Below are 25,084 nucleotides of genomic sequence, written 5' to 3' on the forward strand. Positions count from 1 at the left end.
AATAGTTTTCAGTGTTTTAAGGAGCAATTTTTATTTTTCAACACTATCTCTCGAGCACACTTCAAAATATCAAAATTACAATACGTTAGCACTATGGTCCCTGATTTTATACAGCTTCTTTCAAGAGTGACGTGTACTTTTTCATCTTGCTGGCTATGGACATATCGACAAATTTATCTCCTATATTAACAACCATGCCTCCAATAAGGGAAGGATCAACCTGAAATCACAATGAAAGCAGATTCAATCTGAAATCACCACAACAGTAGAATCAATTTGAATTCACCATTAAACTAGGATCAACCTGAAATCACAATAATAGCAGGAAAAACTTGAAATAACAATAATAGCTGGATCTACGTGAAGTCTTAAGTAAAGCTAGAACAACCTGCAATCAAAATAAAAGCTGGATCTAGGATCTACCTGAAATCATTATTATTCCATGAACAACCTGAAATCATAAAAATAGCTGGATCTACCTGAAATCATAATTTAGGTAGTACACCCCTAATGCACTATCTCCACTTTGAAGAGTATTCAAATAGGCTAGAATCACTGTAAAGTGTATTGAAACTGAGGGGCGTGGGTTCAAACCCCAGAAGGGGCAACTTTTCTTTCTTTTTAACATTTTTTATTAATCTCTCAGATCCCTCAATTAAAATGCAAGAAAAAATTTCTTTTTAATTATATAATTATTGAAGGTATTTATTTACTTAACTTTTTTTTCTTTCTATTTCCTTTTTAACATTATTTATGTATCTCTCAGGTCCCTTATGGAAGAAAAAAGTGTTTTATTGTAATTATATAATTATTGTAAGTATTTATTTGCTAAAAACGCCAAATTTAATTTGATCAGATATTTTCAAAGATTAATAAAAATAAAAACTATATGGGAAAAGTATTTCATATTTTGCATGATCAATCATTAACGAAAATTATGGCAAACTTTGAAAACAGCCCCTCATGGTAAATTTTAGGGATATTGTGCATTAGCCTTTTCATATAGGGAAATGGTCAAATAATAGTTTAAAGTGGGTGGGGTAGAGTAACATTTTGTAATCATTTTGCTTGTGTAATTTGTTATTATTTGTTTCTTCACAATAAGCAATAGGAAACATTTTTCATAATGATATTATAGATTATTTAGAGTTTCCTCATTTCTGAAAAAAAATAACATCTTATAGCAAAGTTTTAGTTAAAAAATATATCCATAACTCATAAACCACACAGTAAATTTTATTTAAATTTGCATACAGGTCACCTTTAAGGCATATAACTGTCCTAAGTTGTCAAATTTACAGTTCCTTACAGTGTCAATAAGCCATAGTCTACCTTAATAGTTAAACAAGAGCCCAGATATTGTAAAATTTGTAATTTAAAAAAATGGTCACAATACTGTCAGACACCAAAATAGGAGTCATGGGCCCTGGACACTGACTTCTAGGGCTGGGGCGAGTATCCGAGTACTCGGATAATCACGAATCAAAGTGAAAAATCGAGTTTGACTATTCGTAAGCCCAGAGATCGTGTATCGCGATCTAATTTTTTTATATACATTCACTGTTTCTCACACTCTTAAAATCGAGAAAATACGAGTTAAGTATAAATTATATGAAGTTTACCTAAAATACAGTTTGCTGGTTAAAGACCATGTACCATGATGCTGAGCTAGGAAGTAATTGGTTTCCAAAAGCAAAACAAAAATATTCATCCAAGGAATAAAAACATAATTCTATTTTATATTTTATATGTTTAATATTTATTATTGTTTTTTTTATTTTATTAAACATGTTTTTATAACTAATGTACATGTTTTCTGAAATACATGGGTGTCTTGATAACAAAAGATTTGTGGTTCGATTTGTGAATCGTAAGTGCTGAATCGTGGTTCGGATTGGATCGTCACTTATCCGACGATCCACACCCCTACTGACTTCTTATTATGCTGCCAAATAAATGTGTGAAGTTTCAACCTCATCCCTTTAGTAGTGTTGAATATACTAACTTTCACACAAAAACTTAACCAAAGTGTGACACCAACACCATGGCGAGTACAAAAGCTCTCCTTATTCTTCAAATAGTCGAGCCTAAAATCAAATATACTTACCAACATTTCAATTTCAAGTTTCTGTCCTTTCTTGGCAAAACCTTCCATGGCTGCTCTCAGTTCCTTTTCATCTGATGCAGACAAAGGCTAAAAAATAACAATATTACATGTTTATTTCATTTCAAAGTATAGGTTACAATTTTGATGCAGGAATAGGCCCTATCATACCAAGCAAGGGAAATGTCCGCCTTCGAAATATCTAACATAGGGCCACATTAGGCCAGCCTTAAACCCCCCCCCCCAACAACCCATGCCAGTTAGGGGTAGGTGGGTAGGTAGGTAGAAAAAAAATAATTTTGACTTCCAAACTGTTTTTACACTGGATATATTTAAGATAAATCTCTGAAATATGGATTTCAATAAAAACAAATGTGAGTTCAACAATTATTATAGACAATATAATAAGTATAAGAAATTATATTTTTACCCAGAGATAAAGAATTTTAAAATATTCACAACAATTTTAAGATCAGGCATTTTCTGTTAATTTTCATGCTGATAAATGTATAAAAAAACACATTTCAAATGATCCTACTGCAGAAATCTTTCCCATATAACTTAATAGGCAGGTACTCTTAAAAGGCCGCCATGTTTTTTATAGGGAACAATTTTAGGACTTTGTGAAGACTGACAATGCTGCCCTGATCACTAAAGTGTCCGTGCTTGCTTTGAACTACTGCAACACAAATCATGTAAGAATAAAAAATTTTACAGTACCTTGGCTGTGGTTACAGAACACACAATTTCCCCTCTATGCGCCCTCATCAGCATATGAAAAGCCGAGATTATACCTTTTGTCTTTGGAAGGCGACCATTTTCAGCCATAACACCTGTTAATCAAAAAGTCTTTTTTATAAACAACTTCATAGAGCTGTCATTGATTGAGCGGATGAAGCCCATTGCATATCAAAGATTAACAAGAAATGTTTGTGAAACACTTATCCCCCCTCTCGTCAGGCAGTATATATTATAAGCAGTGTACATGAAAATGAATTTTACCTTTTGAACTTAAGATAATATGTTGGATGTGCATAACAGGCATGGTATCATGTGTTTAGCAAATCTTATATCTAAATATGTGTCGTAACAGAATTTTACATTGGTTATGTTACATCTTCCCATAAGTTGTGATAATTGAGCAATTTAAAGGTTCTATTGCATCCGTAATAAAATCTCTCAAGAATTATTGCATAGAAAATGAACTGAAACTTCAAATTATTGGAAATTTTCTAAGGCAAAGGGGCTTAACTCTGTAATAAAATGCTTGATCTTACTTGAACTTTATATTTTTATAATTAATCTGCATACAAATTTTAATTTTATGTAGAAAATAAACAGAACTAATAGTGGACTGACACACTGACAGACCTGAAATCTGAACTATTATTTTTTCAAATCTGTATTAAAGATTATTGTTTGATAGAATAATTATCCATGTTACGGCAAAATCAATTCCATTATTGACCACTTCAGCATTTCACAAGATATTTTCCAGGAGCAAAACCAGGCAGTTATTATAGAAATTGTATATGGTATTTTTGTTGTATTAAAGTCATGCTGGCAATTGAGTTCTAAATGGGACATTATATTTATAATACGTCAAGCAACCAAATATGAGATAAGCAACCTTATGTTAGTTAGCTAATATTGTTATTATTTACACTGTTAACTCCGGCCAAAAAAATCATTTATAAACATTAATAAGACAAAATGGCAGCAAGTGTTCCTGGTTGGACAAAGTGTTATACCAGTTGCTTGTCCCATTATATCATGTCCCAGGTTCTAATAATTACTTTCAAATGTTGTCAAACGACCTCCTACGAAATAATGCTCAATGTTCATTTGAAATAATTATGTCATATGAGCCGCGCCATGACAAAACCAACAAAGTGCATTTGCGACCAGCATGGATCCAGACCAGTCTGCTAACAAACTCTATTACAAGTAGAGAAACTGACAGCGAACATCATGGATCCTGATCAGACTGGGCGGATGCTCAAGCTGGTCTGGATCCATGCTGGTCCCAACAGCACTATGTTGGTTTTGTCATGGCATGGAATGGCTCAATTATATTCTCATCACCAGAGGCGTTAAGCTACTTTCCCACACATTGTAGTTTGGGTGTTTTTGAAATAAAATGTCATCAAAAGATTAATTTCACCACAGGCTCGTACATTTATACTAATACAGGTCTTGTCCAATGAAACAAAACATTTCAGTAAAGTATGTGCAATGTTTATCCTGCTGTTATCTTAATCTGTTGCAATGTTTTATTTTGCATTTATTGACGTAAAGTATTAACACACCAATTAACTGGTTGTGCGCTTGGTCATTTTTTTTTATCCTGCAATTGATTGCTGCACAATGTATTACTATAAAAAGACACAAAAGAAGAATATATCTTGGCAATCCTGTTTAAACTGACATTAACATGTAAGTGACTGTTCTACCTGCATCAAGCTGCCCTACTTGCTACATGTTAACAGGTTGGATAAAAGGGGTGTTTAAATCTGTGTCAAGTGAAACATAACAACTGTTAATTCACTGTTTTCTCATAGGAACTTCAAATTTTAATTTTATGCATATTATATAAACTGTAAACAAGTATATTGTTTTGACGGTGATTTTCACCCCCATGCTTGAAAAACAAACTAAATTATTGGAAAACAGATGTTTACATGTGAAAATAGAATCCTGCATGTAAATTTTTTCTGTAATTATATCACAAAAATTTCTTCCAGTCTTCCTTACATTTACCAAATTTCTTTCTGCTAACGAATACTTTCTGCTAATGAATAATCACAGCTGAAATAGAATTCATTACCTGCGTCACAAGTGCTTTTTTAAAGCGATTCATCATCAAATACAGGCTGTTTCCAATATCCAAAACTGGAAATATTTTCCAGAAAAATGGGTCCATAGGAAGGGATTGCACTTAAACGTTTCCTCACATAAACATTTGTTCTTGTTAGTTAAACAAGTTTGAACACTTGAATAAGAGCAACTAAGTATGTTTTAAGTTACTTATCAACTAATTCCATTCAATGAATAAATAAGAAGCAACAAACTCACCCAAGAAGTTACTTGTAATATCGCTGTACTTCTGGGACTGGGCAAGCTTGATCATAGCCGCTGAAAGTAACACAAGTATATCCATGCTAAATTCATATAGAAAATCATCTATAATTAAAGCTGTACTTTTTTCGGATAAAAACCTTTATATCTATACCTGTAAAATGTGTAAGTATGACATCAAAAAGCCACTTTCCACTATTTTGACAGCTTACTGACAGTGCACCAGTACAAGGACAAATATACACTATATACCCTCATATAAGCCCCAAGAAGTAAGGGCATAAAAAAGCTCATTTATTTTACTGCTTTTTCAAAAATGCTCTTTTACTCTAGTTTTCATGTTTGTTAAATAACAGAGATATTCAATGTTACAACTTTTTCAATGATTGGCAATAAGGTTATGGAAACAATATAATTTCACTGTAAATAAAGTTTTTAAATAATTTTATTATAAGATATAGCTTTATAATATACCCAATGGCCATAAACATTCTCATTGTATGAAGACAAATCTACATTAAGTCTCAGTCACCTGGTCTCATTGACCAAAAACCTTCACTTTTGCAGGAAGCTTAAAAGCTGTCAAGATATCTTAACCCTTTTATGCCAGTAATACATGTAATTTTTTATAGCTTCAATCATATATTTTTATCCTGGAAAACATAAACTAATTAACTTATTTGAAGAACTATACTAGCAAAATATTAAATGTATAAAAAAAAACTTGACATATTAAAATTCCTTATACCCATCTTTGTCTGTCTCTGCTGGGATGGATCATAGATAAATTCCCTCACAGCATTTTCTTTGGCCATCAGTGCCTGTAATTAAATCAGGAAAGATGCTATGTTTATATTATACATATAACAAAACATTGTTCATCAGAATGTTTAAAATATACTATACAAGTGCTGTCACATTGCCCCCTACTTTATCATTGTATAAAAAAGTCATATTGGGACTATTTTAAGATCACAAAGAATTATTTCAAACAAAAATCCATTCTAGTGTTCAAGATCTAGGCCAGTAACTTCCTGCTCTTATGTTTCAACTGAGTATATTCACAATGAATACATGTTAGAGACAGACCTTAAAGTTCAAAACCATATTAAATCTTACAAAACATATACAGTCAAACTTGTATTAAGCGACCATGCGTGGGAAACACCCAAAACGGTCGCTTAATGAAACAGTCTCTCAAGACAAAGCATGATAAAAAGTCAAAATATATACATGACATCTTTCTTTTGCAGTGGGAATGTTTTTCAACTCCATAAATATAAATGTTTAATAATTAGAATGCTCCGATAATCTAAATGGATGCTAGATCTAATGTAAAAAAATAACTTTCTGATATTTATTGACAAATCAGTTTTGATCAATTACATACATGTTTGACATTTTTCCAGAATTTTTAAACTTCTCCATTGTTTTTCCTTGTCTCCAACACGAAAACCCTGATAAGTGAAGCTTTTTTCTGTTTTGCATTTTTCATTTGAAATAAACAAACTACATCTGATTGTAACGATTAATTTAATTGCTGATCAAGTTCAAGGTCAATGCAATGCAGTCTAAATATCAACATCTAAGCGTATACACCATCTCAGTAGGGGCGGAGCATTGCATTGTTTTACCGATATTATTGGATAATACACGACACACGTATATTTACCTTTATTTGCATACGCTAAAAAGGTTTGGCAAATAGAGTTTTTCACATATTTATGTATTGTGTTTTGATTATTGACACTTGTGACATTACGAGGTGGCGTTCTCTAAAAACACAATTACTTGACAGGTAAAAGTGGTCGTTTAATCTCAATTAGCTGACTTATTAGTGGTCATTGGTCGCGTTGAGCAAATGTCACTTAATACATTAAAGATATAGAGAGAAAATGAACGGGGGAATTGAAAGTGGCCGCATAAGACAAAAGTTGCTTAATACACGTGGTCGCATGGGCAAGTTAGACTGTATATTTATAATTACAGCGTGTTGTTTTTTTTAACAGCCAATATTTGCCAATACTTGTAAAATCTTATTTCATAAGTAACTAAACTTTAGCAATTAAATAGGGAAAAAAAATTAAATCAATTTTAACAATAACTACAATTTTGACAATTGTGAATGTGGCTCTATTTCAGCCTAAAAACTGTGTTGGAGAAAGAACACAGACATTTTTTTGTAATTCAGCATTAAAGGAGAAGAAAAAAAAACAATTAGGAACAACTAAAAACTTACCTTAAATGAATTGATTTCCTTATCAACAACATCTAGTTTGTTCTGTTTGGTAGCTGCTGAAAAGAGGGCTGAGGCATATCTTCCCTCAATACCATACAACTTCAAAGGCATCTGGAGAAAAAACAAAATTTAAAGTGGATTCAACACTAGACTATCATATTCTAGATGTTATAATATTTTCAAAGTTTTAAAGTGTTAAAGTGTTACTCTCCTGCGACACTGACAGGGCTGGCAAAATTGTATTTTGATTTTGTCCGTTTTACACGAGACATTTCTATACTTGTCTGTATGATGTAAAGTATAAAGTAGATTCTGGAAAAATGAGTACTCTTTTCTTCAATCTATCAGTGGCAGCCACGCTCGTGCAATTTTGTCTCACACATTTTTTTTCCAGAAATTGTACACATCACTAAGGGCCTCATAGCATTATAGTCACTGATCAGTAAGCCTGCATTTATTAACAAACCAAAGTCAAAGGGGCAAGGTCTGTTCAATGTTCAGCGCAGACTGGACGTCATTTTAATGTGTTTTGAGGTCCAAATTTCTGTGTGCTATTTCTTAAATCATTCCGCATTTTGCTGGAACATAATGGGATAAGCTGGAAATTATATTGTTTTAATCACAAAATAGTTGGTAAAATGTACTGAAAGTTGCTGGCAGTCAGCTACTTTTCTACAAAGACTCTTTAGAAAGTTCAACTTGCATTATTACCCATCTTACTTACATCGGCTAACTTGTTCCTGACAGCTGATGTTGAAAACTGACGGACCTAAAAATATAATAAAAAAGATTCACTGATATGTATATTATTTAATCAAAATAAAAAATAAATCAAAATGCACAGTATCTGACTTTCCTTTACATATTATGTCATTTATAAGTAATGATAATGGCCTAGGAAATAATTTTCTAGCCTAATTATTTAAAGTTTAGTAACAACTAGATAATATTGTTTTTCTTTTATAATTCATATTGATTTGTTTCCTTTCATAGATCTGCTATCTCTATACATGTATTTAAAATTATTTTTATAAACATGGTTGATTGGTTCAATTTATATTCTTAATTAGTTTTGTGTTTGGATAACTAAACAGTTATTATTACTGTTTTCTGATAGATCTTAAAAAAAAAAATAACAAAAAAAAAAGATGCCATTTTATTTCATATGACAAACATTTATGATTTACCAAAATATTCATTTAAAGGAATCATTTAATATTAATGAATTGATTTAAAATGCAATTAACCCAAGTTTAAGATTTTTTTTATGACTGTTTGATTTTGCTTGCAGACACATGCATTGTCACATGATATATAATATACATTGTTTGTTTAGACATGATAAAATAGCCATTTGATTTTAACATTGCATGTATTTCTTTCAATTTGACAAAAAAGTCAAGCACAAACTTCAATATGAAGGGGAGTATGTCACAGTATTTATAAGTTATATTTGTAAGTGTCCAGATAGCTTAGTCCAGAGACACACAGGTTTTTCCCCCAGGATTTTGGGAACATGACCCATACCTGGCATGGCATTGAGAATTTCAGCCATATTTTGTTAAAAATTGGGAAAATATGCACGACTGAAAATTTGCAAGGATTAAATGATTATAAACAATAACTGTCTACGATGGCATCTTCAATCATTTAAGCACTATAACAGTGAAGAAGCCCTTATTTTCAAAGATTTTAGAGTTTTCATTCAATATTTTTATTTTGTAACTATCAATTGGGAAATTATTTTCCTGTGGATTGGGAAAGTATTATACTATTTTCAAATGGGAATATGACAGAATATAGCCTATAAAACAAGCCAAAAGCATCCCTAACACAGTTAGGTATTCCGAGTGGAATTGAGTCCTGGTCAGGCTGAACATTTTACTCACGGTCACCATGTGACTAACATTTAATCGTTTGTGCATTTGAATGACACAGATTAAAAGAACAATCATATTCGAGGGAAGTCAAAATCAAAGCTATTTATCTACTCTTTACACGTCATAGTTTACATTAAGAAAATTGTTAACATTTTTCTTCTACCTTACATACAATCTTAATTAACACAGGCTTCGCAAAACTGCTGAAACATTTGCCTGACATTCGGTCAGACAAGCTTTCAAATCTTGTCTGACCGAAAGAACTTTTGTCTGACCGAATTTTTTTTCCAAATATATGTATATGGTAATACCTTTGTGTTTTTTTAAAGACATAGGAACTTTTAAAGATTTGCAACACAATTTTATTCTCTTAAATAAAACATCAGTTTATCCAGATTGATGGACTCTGTCTGGAAATTTAAACATTCATGATCAAAATCATCATCACCATATGATCTTTATAAAATTTATGACACAATGTACATTTCATTTTATTTTCTTCCTCGTTAAAAACCAACCACGAGCGGCCATTTTTCCATTTACCCACAAATTTTCTCGGCAGGCACCTGGACTCGTATTTCTTTTGTTTCGCTTTTTTCCTTCTTTAGATAATTTACGTTTTTTGCCTGGCGTAGCGCCAACGTAATAATTTAATAATGCAGTAACACTGACATTTTCTTCCGAGTACAAGATCATCGAAAGTTGTATGTATCTAGAATTTGATTGGACACTAAAAATGAAACGGCGAATCAAAACTCGTTTTACATTTTTTTTATTCAAGGGAGAAAACTCGGTCTTGATCGGTCTTGGATATATCCCGGTATTCGTACCGGACACAAGGTCCGGAACTCGGAAAAAAATATCGGACCGGCCTGATTTTTGTCGGACATGTCCGACGGTCCGGCAACTTTCGCGAAGCCTGTTAACATTTAAACTCAGACACTCCAACTTGTTAAAATCTTGCAAAACAACAGTGATTATTGGCCATTTAATTGATGGTTACCGTTGCAGAGCTCCAGATAATTTTTTTGGCCAAGGGGTTTTTACCCCTCAAAATTTAGAGTGAGGGGTAAAATGCAAATTCTGAAAAACTTAAGGGTAAAAATCTGTCAAAAAAGCATTTTGCATTTTTTATAAACAAATTAAACTTATTGTTGTGTTTGTTTGTTTATTTTCTTTTTTTAGAAAAACCTTTACAATTACAAACATAAACAAGATTTTTTTTATCTTTCCTTAAAAAAAATTATTTGTCTGAGAGAAAATTGTCCGTAACTGTAGACTGGGTACGAAAATATTGAGTACAAAACTGCAGGTGAATAACATGTTATTTTGTTCCAACAACTAAAGTTAAAGAAATTAAAATATATTTTTGGTTATATAGAGTATGTCAATAGATGCCTAAACTAACTTAATACTGTGTTAACTCCTACGATGATTATCTGGCACAAATTTCATCAATAATTTCACAGGTTGATAGATCTACGGGAGTTACCTCCCTTCTGTATTTCCTGCTACTTTCGTTTTTAACATACGTTGTTGACAACAGAATTTTTAGTTTTCAATGCAATAAAATGGAAATATATTGTATTTTATGCTCAAAACATTTTCTTTCTACATATCAAATGTTTACACTTCTATTCTTTTACGCATAAATTTTGACATACGAGCGTATTTTCATTTTGTTGTGCGTTACTGTGACGCACGAATTTTGAAAGTGATGCGTATTTTAGATTTTCTATGCGTATTTTACGCTTATACGCACGCTATCTGGAGCTCTGCCGTTGTCTACTGTTCTGCGAACGTAATCTTAGGAAACCAGAAGAGCGGAACAGTACAATTTAGCTTTTGTACTTTCGTTTTTGTCAAAATGGCCAATCAACACAGTTATTTTGCAAATTTAAACAAGTTGGAGTGTCCGAGTTTAAATGTAAGTTGATATATAAGGTAGAAGAAGAATGTTAACAATTTTCTAAATGCATGATGTGTAAAGAGTAGCAAAATAGCTTGTATTGTTACAGAACTCGACATTGTGGTTGTTCCACAGCGTGTCCTAGTAAAGCTCCATAGCGTTACGGCAACTAGGTGACCTTTTCGTAGTAATGGTATATAGGGAAAAAAAAGATTTCAATTTTTTTTTTCTTTCACTCAACCCAGAATAAATGGTTTTTTTTTAATTTCAATTTTTTTTATATGGGCACCAAGACAGGACAAAGACCTGTGAGCGTTACAGCGACTAGATGACCTTTTCGTGGTATAAGTATATATGAAAAAAATTATCAAAGAAATTATTGGGGCTTTTCCCCCGCTGTTTAATTATTTTTTTTGGGGGTGGGGGGGGGGGGGTTGTATGGGCACTGGACCTGTGTGCCTAATTTCATATTTAACATAAATATAAAAAACGGACAGCATATGCCCATGGGTTGAAATTCTCGGAATTTTAAACAGAAACATTCAAAATGAATTTTTACTATTTCAGGAAGCGGGGAGCAAATATTTTTTTTAAAAATGTTGATATCCTCCAAGTATAATGAGCACATACTGGTAAAGAGCATTCAACCTGTAAAATTTGACATGGTGGTTTACCAGCAAATTTGGTGCTTACAGATTTTATGAAAATAAAGAGGCCAAGACATCAGACTTTAAAAAATAACTTCTAACCCAAGTTTTGTCCTTGGATTCACCAATAAATCTGTCAATTTTCTTCTAGATTTCTACAGTAACATCATAAGTCTTTATTTGGTATACTACCTATAGTAAAAAGTGAAACAATACATGTGTAAACAGGTGGCCATAACTTAGTTTATTCGATAAAACATGATAAAAGCGTGTACCAATTGTCCGGCACCCCTGCAAGTTGCCATTTTGAAGGTCGAGCGGAAATGACGTAGGGTTTCTAAAGATGTGATAAATACTTGCACCGTACTAAAACGACAGTTACTAATCGACGGTTTCCGGCCTCCGGTCTCAAATAAGGCCTACTTCGAGCGAGAAAATCGCATGTCTATATATATTATTGATGTGAATAACGCATAAAGGAAAATATAAGAAAAAAATTTAAGTAGAATGAAATAAAAAAAACTGCTACATCAAATCATAGATACTGTTTTTATCCTGTTTTAACCTGACTGACATTCTTACCTTCTTCACAACAGTTTTGTCTGTCTTAAGGGCTTTTTAAATTAATTAAAAGGTGTTAGGTTTTTGCACTTTTTTCACTGTTGACAGGTTTTAACCTGAGTGAAGTGAGAAGCTTGGGTAGCCTATCACACTTTTCTTTTTACTCCCCGCCCGGAAAAACAAACACAGGCGCGTGCGCATGGCCCTAACGTTTCATACGTGTACGTATAGCCTTTATTGTAGAAGAAAATAAGAAGAATAAAAAGAAGAAGAAACAGAAGAAAAACAATAAGAAGAAGAATCAATACGTGTCTTCACTGGTTTTAACAATACAGTTCTATGATACTATTGTGTGTATTATGTTCATCAGAAAATATTAACATAATAATATATATAATCCAGGCCTGATAATGGCTGATTTAGTGTTTTTTGTCTCTGAAAATAGTCAAATCATCACAATCAATGTCCGGCTGACATTGTACCGAAATTGCTTCGACAGTACATATACTAAAATTGGAATGATAAAGAGAAATTAGCATAGCACCTGCGCAAGGATGAAACGAAAACAAGGGGAGCAGTGGCCTTGTGGCTAAGGTGTCTGCCTCTCAACCCAAAGATCATGGGTTCGAGCCCTACTCGGGTTACGACCATGTTTCTTCATATGACACCAGTACTGGTTGATTCCAGGAAGCGGACCCGAAAGTGATTAATATAAGTTGCAAGAACTTGTTAGCAATCGAGCTTAAATAAATATATTTAAACCAAACGGAAATGCGTGAAGCGTTCCATATGGTTCTTATTCAAATCTTATAATTGTTCATTATGGCATTTGGACAAAGGCAGACAATAGCATAGAATATGGAAAAAAGAACACTAGGGAATGTAATCATAGTCACATTGTGAACTAAGTTCAGTCTGCATGAAAATGTTTTGGACTAGGTTGAACTGATCCAAGGCAGGCTAGCTTTTTAACCATTCATTTTCGCGGCTAGGATTAAGCGGGGGTAAAAATGAACCTCTACGACATACACTTTTACATGCCAACATTCTATCACTTTTCGATATGATATCCGTCTTAGTTTTATTTCTTTTATTAGGGATAATTTTTGTAACAAAGTAATTTCAACCAACAATTTGATTAAGGTCTGCAACTACTCTCAACAGCACTCCAGAGAATGTGGACCAGCAGCAGTGAACCGACATATCAGTGCTGTAGGCAGCATGAACTTTGACCCACACGTTGTCACCACGGTGAAGGCGAACGATAACGAGGTTGCTTCCGGCGCCATTGAATTTTCCAGCGCCGGAGTAGATTTCTGCAATCTGGTTGCCATTAACGACTAACTCTGTTTCAATACTATTGTCGGCCTCTGAAAGAATGTTAACAAAAAACTGGTACGTTCCGTCAATTGGCACGTAGAACACGCCCGATGTGTTGTTGTAGTAGTTTCCAACGTTAGTCAACACACTTCTAAAGACAATTGGTTGATGCGCTGTCAAATTCTTCATATGCTGTGAAACCCGTGCCGTAAACGCGACTTCATTTTCTGGGAAGAAAGAGCTTTCTCTGAAATCACAACAAATGAAAAACTGATTAAGTTAAATCGAATTACAACATCTATAGAGTATGAATAAGGAGAAGAGTCGTTACAAATTGGGAAATTGAACCATTGTGAACCACTTTTCAGAAATACCTTTTAGAGTGTTGAAGATGTTGATTTAGAATAAGATTTTCATGATCCTTTGCTTTCAGTTCATGTTCCAGCTCTGTAACTTTACTTTTCAATGCTGATATTTCAGAGAGGACCATCGTCTGAAACGATGATTCTGTATCATCCGCACCGGAAGTTGCCATCAAAGTCAACACGACCAGATATACAAAAACCTTCATATTGATCTGTAAAATAAGATAAAATGAAATGGATATTCATATAGTTTCGAATTTTCGATATCTGTGATCACAATAATTTCATTGTACGATATGTTATACTTATTGCCGTTTATGCAAACACTTCTGTACAGTTTGACGACGGGACGCCACTTTTGCCTATTTTTTTGTAAAAAGTAATAGATAGGAAACTGCTCAAGTAACTGTAAAGATAAAATTTATATAAATTGGTGTTCTACATATGATAATATAACACATTTTTGTACTTGTTTTATCCAAAATTAGGCAAAACTGGTGTCCCCTCGTCAAACTTTACTGAAGTGTTTGCATAAATGGCAAATAATTACATCGTGTGCGTGTAATAAGTTAGAAGAGTACATATTAGGGCTCCAGTAGTCGGTAGGTGTTTCCCATAAAACATGAAAACATAAAACAAAATTCAGTCATAAACCTACCGACAACAGCAAACGGCCATTTTTTAACCACCGCTTCTGCGACAAATACTCCACCGCCGCTGCGATGGACCCACCGTTTCTGCGAAAGCTATTGCCAGTGTGTACATAATGTAAACGTATGGTCAACATTATATTAAAGTATGGCTGGAAAGAACGTTTGTTAGGGGTTACCAATCTAACTAAGGGCACATTTGTTACTACAAGGCTATACATGTACGTAAAAAGGTGTGCATGTATGTGAACAAATTGCTTATCACAAATAAAAAGACGGCACATTTGTAACTTAAATCAAATGATAAATGTAACAAACTTTGGTATGCATGTAAGTACTTTAAAACGACTTTAGAATGCCAATTTTAAAGAATTTTAAAGAATCAGCTCAATGTTATGTTTTTTTTACCCATTTAAAGTGTATAAAACTATTTAACTGATGCAAAATTCATTGTTTGGATTAAAAAAAAGAGAACTTCCAAAATACTTGTATGAAATAAAAATGGCAATAAAATGCCATAAAGGGAGTGGCGCATGCACACATTCATTGCTAAACGGAAAGCACCCTACTTAACATAGCAAAATAATATTTGTTCTGTTTACATACATAACTCATGTGTAATTAATAACAGAAACCTTTTTCGGGAATCAAACATATAATAATGAAACCAATATAATTTTACTGTTGATAGATTTTATATAAATATTTCAGATATAGCTTAATACCCTTAAAAGGTGAAAATAAATGGGCTATCGATTACTTTATTTCAAACGCATTTTTTCTGCATGAACTGTATTTGGCCCAACTGATGATGTTTTATTTTTATAAACCTTACTTGTTTTTTTTTTTCAATACCATGGAAATGGTGAACCAGAGCGATTGTTTTCTGACAATTCTTCAGAAAACATCTGCCTACAACGCAGAGGTCCACTTATAAAATTCTTTACTTAAAACTACCCAAAAGATCATGATACGGAATCAAGGTGTAATGGCTTATACAATTTAATTCATTTAGTTTCTTAATTTTTTATGGATAAAAGAATATTCAATTCTTTATTTTCTTGTATGAGATTTGTAGCGGTGGCATAGATGCACGTCTTTAGATACATTTATATACAGGAATATAGTTAGTTAAATTTAATTTAGCCATATTTTATTGCCTATATACATGCAAATATACACACAAAATAGAAAAATAAAAAAGCAAATGGGTTTGGCTACACGTTTTAACAACCTGAAAATAAGCCCTTCCCAGCTAAAAATTTACAAAACAAAATATGTATTTAATGAATGTCGAAATAGAATAGTTTACATGTATACAAAATTAATAACTTCGGTAGTTTATGGCAATCATTTTTTTGCGATAAGTAAATGTTAATGACTACCTAAATATTTAATGTTTGATGCACTCAGATCTGATACGGCCACCATCACCGATCCACGGCCCCCGTTGCCTCCCACACTCGCATTTAAAAGAACAATATATACAGGGTTTAATTCAGAAAATTTCAGTTGTAATGACAAAGGCAAAATTAAGATGTATTTAGTTACAAATGTCTGAAACTGCCTTTTTAGTTATATTTGTGGCCTATCGATTTTCTTTCCTTAATAATTACATTGAATCCCTTTAGTATTCATTATGTTTCCTTGTAGATATATTTATATGTCCTAGTTTCACTTGTAACCCTAGTAAGGCCTAGTTCTCTATCTCTGTGTTTTTACATTATATAGTTATCTCTAGATCACAGCCAGGACACGTCTACAAAAAACCCAAAAAAACAACAACAAAAACAAAAACATGAAGGAAAGAAAAGAAAAAGCAGAACCAATCTTAACGAATAACAACAATTATTCCGACATAAGCAATAAAAAAAACTTGAAAACAACAAAGAAAAATTATGGGGATAAACAGGGAAAACAGAGACAGCAGAAACAGAAACAAAACAGCACCACTTCAACCACCGCAACCATAATACTATCAAAAGAGCAAAATATTTTATACTTTACGGTACAGAACTCACGTTTGTCTATTTTCCTGTGCTCAAGCTTATCTTTTTATCAGCAGTTAATTACATGTAACAAGTATGTTCTTATCTACACTCTTGTTGAACTACATGCATATTAAAGGAAATATAATCATCTTCTGAAAGAAGGGATATCACTATTCCTTTACCATCTTTATTCCGTAAGAGTTAAATATCTTTGATCGCCTGCCTCTTCGGCTTTTTTTATTTCAGTTCGAAATTTTCTATGACCATATTATATTTTTATCATGTGAACTCTTGAGCTGGAACAGAAAACGTCTATGTTTCACAACATTTCAAAAATAATTTTCAAGACCTATTCTATTTTTTTCGAATAAGTGTTGACTCGGGAAATATAGTGTAGAAATACCTAATTGTTAAAGAAAAAAAAAAACGTTTTATTTTCGTTGATAAAAGACGAATAGAAAAATAGTTGAAATAGAAACTGCCGCGGGAATATTTCTTGGATGTTAAGTTCTCTGAAAATTTAATATTTCGTACATAAGTAGGTAACTTTAACAGAAAATATAACATTTTAACACACATCCTAGTTTCTAGAAATTAATCATTGTTCACAATGAAATTTATATATGTTATCCTCTTCAATCGCATAGAACTTTGCTTAGTGTCGCTCGTACTATAACAGGATAAAATCAGCCAATGAATTATCATTTCAGACACTTCCCCGTGTATACACTATCATATATACATGTACTTGTCTTATATGGGACGTGTGTGAAAAGTAATTGTTGAAATATTTCGGGCAGTTTGTGTTATATGGTAAGGTAGCACTCAACACTAGATTTCAAGTTTCTGCCAGCAATATGTCTGATATATCTGATCCCAAACTACACAACCTGGAAAAAGAAAACACATTTTGTTCAGAACATATATGTCATAACATTGCAAATCTGTAATGAAATCATCAAATGTGCGACAGTCAGGCAGTTAAAAAAATTCCAATTCATTCCGCAAACGCGAAAATTTTATAGTGGTCTGACACCCAAAACAACATATTTCGTCCCTCCGGCAAAAAATACCTGCACATATACGGGCTACAGAAACTCTGTCACTGCTTTAGCAACTCCCTATACATACAAAATATCACAAAGAAATAGGTGCTTGGCCTTGTAGATTTTTTGCTATTGCTGAAAGTTTGTACCCCCCCCCCACCCCTGTAAAATTACTTGTTTTCACCGAGCATGCTGTTTCAAAGCAATGTTTACAAACAATGGCGGCCTTGACATCTACAATTATGAACATTTGATTTCTAACCATGTTTTCGAATTTGCCAATGATCATATTACATGTCACAAAAACAAATTTCATGCTGAAAATACATTTTAAAGACAACCAGTCATTTAAATCCACAGTAGTCACTATATCCATGAAATCCTCTATGGCCATTCAAAGCTGTGGCATCATTTAGTGTGGTGTGCTGCCTAAGGGCTAGTGCCAGCGGTTTAAAGATATTGGAAAGAGTTTGCATCAAAGCCTACGTAATAATAGATGAGACATTTAAGTTGAACCGGTAACCTTTTAGCCTTTATCACCAATACCGAGTTAGGCCTGTCACAGGTGCACTATGACTTAATCGTGTACCGCAGATTTGAAGGTCAAATCTAGAGGTGCACCGATACGTTCACATGCATTGAAAACCGGCTTATTCGGCCCCGATTCGATTCCGATATCAAATATAACAATTTCGATTCGATTCATAGCCAAAATTAACACAGGAGCAATGCGACTTTTAGTCCCTCTCTAACTATAGTAAACCGCTTTATTACGCGAAATAAGATTGGTTAATTTAACTCGGTCATCCTATCAGTAAGCGCGTAATATATTTTTTTTCTCAAAGCAAATCATATTGGATTCAAACGTCAATGTAGAAAAAAATGAATCTAAAAATCCTCCTACACAACTTGGAAGGCTTCGGTTTCGCGAGGGTAAAGAATTAAACAAAGCAACATGTAAGATATGCTTTGCCGGCGTGTCATGTCCGAATTCGATAATTACAACCCAAAGAAGCATTCTGATGTTGATGTGTTTATAAAGCTAACTTTTTATTTAAGAAAATGTCAGATTTATAAGATTAGTAGTCACATTATTGTGATAGTTTGTTTGATTACGATTGTTTTCTAAATAATTTGAAATAAACCACGTTTTAATAGTTTCATCAACACTACTACTAATAATAAGGGGTAAAATAAGTTGAGAAAACTAAAATGAAGAACTAATAAAAAAATGTCAAGGGCCCTTGATTTTTACAGCAAATAAGCAGAATTGTCAACTATAGACTAAATAGTAATCACAGTGACACATGAACTGAATAAAAAAAATCGAATCAGGGTGTCTAGTTTAAAACATGCATCATGATGTGACATCAACGTGTTCAGAGTAAGTATACATCCCTGAAATATTTACCTTGGAATAATGAACACACTTTTGTTTAATAATTACACGTACGTTTTGTATGTATTATGTTATTAAATTTTTAAAAAAGAAAGAAATATACAGATCTCTCTCCCACCCCCACATTCCCGATTGCATACATCTCTAGAAACTATAATGGGAAGCCGTTTTACCAAGTATAATGTAAAAATAAGGTCATTGGAAACAAACATTCTGTTTATTTTTCTTCTCATAGTGAATGTTGATAGGGATACAATTATTCACTTTAGTATCTTACAGAGTCTTACTTTAATTATCTCTTGTCTTCTGTCGTTTGATTATCTTTCAAATAACCACATGGCGTGAATCAGCCACCATAGTGTATAACATAATTAAAGCTTTGTCAGCGAAAAGGTCGACACGTCCAATTGCAATCTTTCGGGTAAAAGCTGAACCAAAAAGATTGACCTTTATTTAGACAATTTTCTATTGTGACCAACATCACAAATCATTACAATCAATGCCAGGTTGGTATGGTACAGAAATTGCTTCTACAGTTCCTATACTAAAATTCGAACAATACACGGAAGATTAGCATGGCGCCTGCTCAAGGATGACGTGGAAATTCGTGAAGCGTTCCATATTTTTCATATTCCAATCTTATAATGGTTCATTATGTCATGTGGATAAAGGCAGACATAAGCATAGAATTAAGAATAAAAAAAGAACATTAGGGAAAGTAATCATTGTCACCTTAAACTGATCCAAGCCAGGCTGGGTTACTTACAATTCATTCGCTGCTAGGATTAATTGGGGGTAAAAATGAACCTCTGCGACATACACTTTTACATGCCAACATTCTATCACTTTTCGATATGGTATCCGTCTAAGTTTTATTTCTTTTATTAGGGATAATTTTCATAACAAATTGATTTCAACCAACAATTTGATTAAGATCTGCAACTACTCTCAACAGCACTCCAGAAAATGTGGACCAGCAGCAGTGAACAGACATATCAGAGCTAAAGCCATAGTGAACTTTGACCCACACTTTGTCACCACGGTGAAGGCGCACGATAACGAGGTTGCTTCCGGCACCATTGTATTTTCCAGCGCCTGAGTAGATTTCTGCAACCCCAGTGCCATTAACGACTAACTCTGTTTCAATAAAATTGTCGGCCTCGGAGAGAATGTTAACGAAAAACTGGTACGTTCCGTCAATTGGCACGTAGAACACGCCCGTCGTACTGTTGTAGTAGTTTCCAACGTTAGTCAATACACTGCCAAAGACAATTGGTTGATGCGCTGTCAAACTCGTCAAATGCTGTGAAACCCGAGCCGTAAACGCGACTTCATTTTCTGGGAAGAAAGAGCTTTCTCTGAAATCACGAAAAAACCGAGTAATTTAAATCGAATTAAAACATTTATAGAGTCTGAATAAGGAGAAAATTCGTTACAAATATTTATGCAGTTTATAGTACATGTATTGACAACTTTTGTATTACGCAAACATTTTTATGCAGTTAATAGAACGATAATTTGAAGGAGAAGTGCTAAGATGAATGTCACAAACTACTTTCTGAGAAATGTTTGGTATTACTTACTTAAGAAGTCAATTTTAACAGTATTGGACTGGCTAAGTAATACTTACACGATAATAAGAATAAGTTAAACGATTTGAACAGCTGAAAAGCAGCGACAGCTACTGTATCAGATAATAATGAAATGGTTGTTAATAGTATTTAACAAAACAAAAATCATCCTTTAATTACTTTTACTGTAGCCTACGCGCTTGGTCTAGAAGATTTCAGTAATTTAAGAGTAACCACAGTCGGTGACTCTTTTTCCTGAAGAAAATGAAATATTATCGCTACATTAGCTAAAATCCAATATATTGTTTAGATATTGAACCATTGTGAACCACTTTTAGATATACCTTTTAGAGTGTTGAAGATGCTTATTTAGAATAAGATTTTCACGTTCCTTTGCCTTCAGTTCATGTTCCAGCTCTGTAACTTTACTTTTCAATGCTGATATTTCAGACAGGACCATCGTCTGAAACGATGATTCTGTATCATCCGCACCGGAAGTTGCCATCAAAGTCAACACGACCAGATATACAAAAACCTTCATATTGATCTGTAAAATAAGTAAAATTGAAATGGATATTCTATTAGTTATCTGTGATCACAAAACGAATCGTATTTTCATTGTGGTCTTCTTGATAACTAGATGAACTTAAATATTTATGATCTACCGTCAAACAGTTTGAACTACTGTACGCGTTTTACGTCGATTTTCATTGGACAATCTTGGTACTGATACATGTATAGTATGATATGATATGATAATGTAATGTGATGTGATATGATGTGATGAGATGCGATGCGATACGATACGATACGATACGATACAATGCAATACAATATAATATATTTTATTTTCTCTCTCACATCGTTCGTCCGAAAATAGAATATTTCTTTTCTAAATATACCTTCTAAATAAACAACAACAGCCAATAAAGTGTACATATAGCATGGGCTGGCTACCATTTCGATTTATTTCCTTTAACATATAAGAACAAACCCATTGAAAAGAGTTCGGCAGTTAACAGCTGGTAATATAAATCACTATAATAGTCTATTAAATAAATAATTTAATAAACAAGTTCTCTGAATAATGTCTTGAAGTTCCATATTTATCGCCATCCCTTAAAGTTATATATTCCATCAGATTTATCACATAAACAAAAACACCAGAAAGCCAGAACACTGCGAGCCGGCTGCTCCGACCCAAACCTGAATATTTATCTTTTTAATCACCAATTTCTTCATTTTTTTTAATTTGAGGAGGACGGGGAAGTAGACGGTAGCCAAGGCTGCAGCAGTTGAGTGTACCTTTCACCCATGACCTTCTGAAAAACGTGTTATCAACCTTACTAATTATAATGTACATAGGTTTACAACTCCAAAACAAAACATTTAAACCACTGACTTATAATCATAATACATTTTTACGCCTCCAAACTAAACGTAGGACTCACTCAGTATAAATGAAAACGTCCAAAAACTAAAACAAAAAGGACCTATACTTAAATTTGGAAAAAATTTACTGAGCAATAATAACCTTTCCTTATAGTAGCTAACCTTGAAAGTGATTTCTCCCGCTAATTACCCACCAAAAGCACGTGCGTTATCTACCTTAAAAAGCTAAATACCGATAAGAAAGTAAAATAATATTGGGGGTACCAATCTAACTAAGGTCACAGGTGTTACTACAGGGGTATACATGCACCTAAAAGGTGTACAAAATTTAATGTTACTGCATGTATGTGAACAAAGTGCCGGCATATCACAAATATAAAAAGACGGCACATTGGTAACTAAAATCTAATGATAAATGTAATAGAACATTGGTATGCATGTAAGTTTAAAATGAAATTAGAATGATAATTTTAAAGACGTTTTCCCATCAACTCAATGTTATTTTACTTTTTTCACCCATTTAAAGGTGAAAATAAATGGGCTATCGATTACTTTGTTTCAAACGCATTTTTCTGCATGAACTGTATTTGGCCCAACTGATAATGCTTTTTAAACCTTACTTATTTGTTCAATACAAAGGGAATGGTGAACCAGGACGATGCCGTTTTCTGACAATTCTTCAGAAAACATGTGCCACGCCAAGGGAACTACTAGTAACCCACTACGCAGAGGTCCACTTATAAAATTCTTTACTTAAAACTACCCAAAACATAATGATAAAGAATCAAGGTGTAAAGGCTTATACAATTTAATTTATTTAGTTTCTTAATTTTTTATTGATAAAAGCGTATTCAAATCTTTATTTTCTTGTATGAGATTTGTAGCGGTGGAATAGATACACGTCTTTAGATACTTTCATGTAGGAGAACATAGTAAATTTTATTTAGTTTAACCATAATTATATCATTGAATATTTGCATGCAAATACACACACAAAATAGAACACAATAAAACACAAGCAGATGGGTAAGGCAACAAGTTCTTACAACATAACATAAAGCCCTCCCAAGTTGAGAAATTTACAAAACAAAATGTATTTAATGAACGCCAAAATAAAATAGTTTACATGTATTCAAAATTAATAACTTCAGTAGTTTATGGCAATTACGTTTTTACGATAAACTTGTATGTGTTAATGAATAACTAAATGAGCCGCGTCACGACAAAACCAACATAGTGGGTTTGCGACCAGCATGGATCCAGACCAGCCTGCGCATCCGCGTCCATGCTGTTCGCTTACCAACTCTATTGCAAGTGGAGAAACTGACAGCGAACAGCATGAATCCTGGTCAGACTGCGCGGATGCGCGGGCTGATCTGGATCCATGCTTGTCACAAACGCACTATGTTGGTTTTGTCGTGACGCGGCTCAAATATTTAATGTTTGATGTCCTCAGATCTAATCGACCCACGGCCCCGTTGCTCCACACACTCGCATTTAAAAGAACAATATCTACAGGGTTTAATTTAGAACATTTTTAGTTGTAATGACAAAGGCAAAATTAGTCTGTATATTTTTACAAACCTCTGAAACTGCCGTTTTAATTATATTTGTGACCTGTCGATTTTCTTTCCTTAATATTAACAATTAAATCCCATTAGCATAAATTATCTTATGTTTCCCTGTAGATATATTTATGTCCTAGTTTCATTTGTAACCCTAGTTAAGCCTAGTTCTTTATCCTATATAGTTATCTCTAGATCACAGCCAGGACACGTCTGCAAAAATAGAAAACTAAAAAAAAGAAGGAAAAAAAAAACATGAAAGAAAGAAAAGAGAAAGCAGAACCAATCATAACCAATAACAACAATAATTCTGAAATAAACAATAGAAAACTTGAAAACAACAACAAAAACTGTGGGGATAATCAAGGAAAACAAATAAAGCAAAAACGGTACAGAACTCACGCTTGTCTATTTTCCTGTATTTAAGCTTATCTTTTTATCAGTAGTTAATTACATGTTACAATTATGTTCTTATCTACACTCTTGTTGGTAAAGGAAATATATTACTCATCCTCTGAAAGAAGGGAGATCACTATTCCTTTCCCGTAAGAGTTAAATATCTTTGCACGCTTGCCTCTTCGGCTTTTTTTCGGTACCCTTTATTTTCGATAACCATAATATATTTTAAGCATATTATTTTAAGCATGTGAACTCTGGAACAGGGTTTGTTTAAAATGAACATTTGACTATAAATTCTGTGCATTTCATTTTATCATTTTAGTAGAATCTATTTATTTTAAAGGGTATTTTTTACGTTCCGTGCTGTCTCAGATAAGAATGCATATCAAAAGCAAATTTTTATGTTGATTTCCCAAAAATTGATAATGGACAGTTCCAAATCTATAATTTAGACACATCTATTTAAGGAATTTAAGTATTTATTTAGTTTTATGCGTTTTAATTAGCTTCCCTTACATATCTTAATTTTTGTGTTACATACACAGAAACAGAAAGTATGCATCTGAAAAATAACGTGTATCAAAAGGGACATTCAAGGCCATCTTGAATTACCTATGACATATTTTTATACACTTTCTTTAACTGGAACAGAAAATGTCTTGCTTTTACAACATTTTAAAAATAATTTTTAAATGCGTATATATATTTTTTTTTTAAAAAGTGTTGGCGCGCGGGAAATATTTTATTGAAATAAACAATTGTCAAAGAAAAAAAAACCGTTTTATTTTTGTTGATTTATAAACGACACGACTCGTGAGTAGTTCAAATAGAAACTGCTGTAGGAAGATTTCGTGGATGTTAAGATCTCTGAAAAACTTATTATGTCGTACATAAGTAGGTAGAACAAGCAGAAAATAAAACGTTTAAACACGCATCTTAGTTTCTCTAGATATTATCTTTGTTCACAA

The 25,084-nt window shown here is 33.1% G+C and overlaps 2 protein-coding genes and 2 non-coding genes across 4 annotated transcripts; 2 read left to right on the top strand and 2 right to left on the bottom strand.

Annotated features, from left to right (window-relative positions):
• On the bottom strand, window positions 1-13,465 carry LOC132744120 (ATP synthase subunit O, mitochondrial-like). The gene is made up of 9 exons (XM_060732736.1): window positions 13,448-13,465; window positions 12,133-12,276; window positions 8,146-8,190; window positions 7,422-7,532; window positions 5,931-6,003; window positions 5,180-5,239; window positions 2,825-2,937; window positions 2,108-2,194; window positions 1-220 (listed from the first exon to the last, which is right to left on the bottom strand). The coding sequence occupies exons 1-9, from the start codon at window positions 13,463-13,465 to the stop codon at window positions 107-109; spliced, it is 765 nt and encodes a 254-aa protein (XP_060588719.1). The 3' UTR covers window positions 1-106.
• Window positions 12,897-13,005, top strand: LOC132744124 (U6 spliceosomal RNA). The gene has a single exon (XR_009627655.1). It is a non-coding gene; the product is annotated as a U6 spliceosomal RNA (small nuclear RNA).
• Window positions 13,466-13,511: 46 nt separating the features above from the next.
• LOC132744121 (uncharacterized) lies at window positions 13,512-24,204 on the bottom strand. The gene is made up of 5 exons (XM_060732737.1): window positions 24,120-24,204; window positions 21,105-21,307; window positions 20,106-20,547; window positions 14,113-14,315; window positions 13,512-13,985 (listed from the first exon to the last, which is right to left on the bottom strand). The coding sequence occupies exons 2-5, from the start codon at window positions 21,299-21,301 to the stop codon at window positions 13,541-13,543; spliced, it is 1,287 nt and encodes a 428-aa protein (XP_060588720.1). The 5' UTR covers window positions 21,302-21,307; window positions 24,120-24,204; the 3' UTR covers window positions 13,512-13,540.
• LOC132744123 (U6 spliceosomal RNA) lies at window positions 19,710-19,816 on the top strand. Its single transcript, XR_009627654.1, has one exon. It is a non-coding gene; the product is annotated as a U6 spliceosomal RNA (small nuclear RNA).
• Window positions 24,205-25,084: the final 880 nt, after the last annotated feature.

Source organism: Ruditapes philippinarum, unplaced genomic scaffold (genome assembly GCF_026571515.1).
Source record: "Ruditapes philippinarum isolate M1 unplaced genomic scaffold, ASM2657151v2 ctg492_1_1_1_1, whole genome shotgun sequence".
Lineage (NCBI taxonomy): Eukaryota > Metazoa > Mollusca > Bivalvia > Venerida > Veneridae > Ruditapes > Ruditapes philippinarum.

Excerpts from the sequence above, each read along its gene's own strand:
- LOC132744120 (XM_060732736.1), bottom strand. Across the intron at positions 5,240-5,930 it reads GCAGAGACAGACAAAGATGG|CGGCTATGATCAAGCTTGCC; the intron begins GTATAAGGAATT and ends TGTTACTTTCAG. Across the intron at positions 2,938-5,179 it reads TATTACAAGTAACTTCTTGG|GTGTTATGGCTGAAAATGGT; the intron begins GTGAGTTTGTTG and ends TTTGATTAACAG.
- LOC132744121 (XM_060732737.1), bottom strand. The coding sequence starts at position 21,301 with ATGAAGGTTTTTGTATATCTGGTCGTGTTGACTTTGATGGCAACTTCC. Across the intron at positions 20,548-21,104 it reads CATCTTCAACACTCTAAAAG|AGAAAGCTCTTTCTTCCCAG; the intron begins GTATATCTAAAA and ends TCGTGATTTCAG. Across the intron at positions 13,986-14,112 it reads CATCTTCAACACTCTAAAAG|AGAAAGCTCTTTCTTCCCAG; the intron begins GTATTTCTGAAA and ends TTGTGATTTCAG.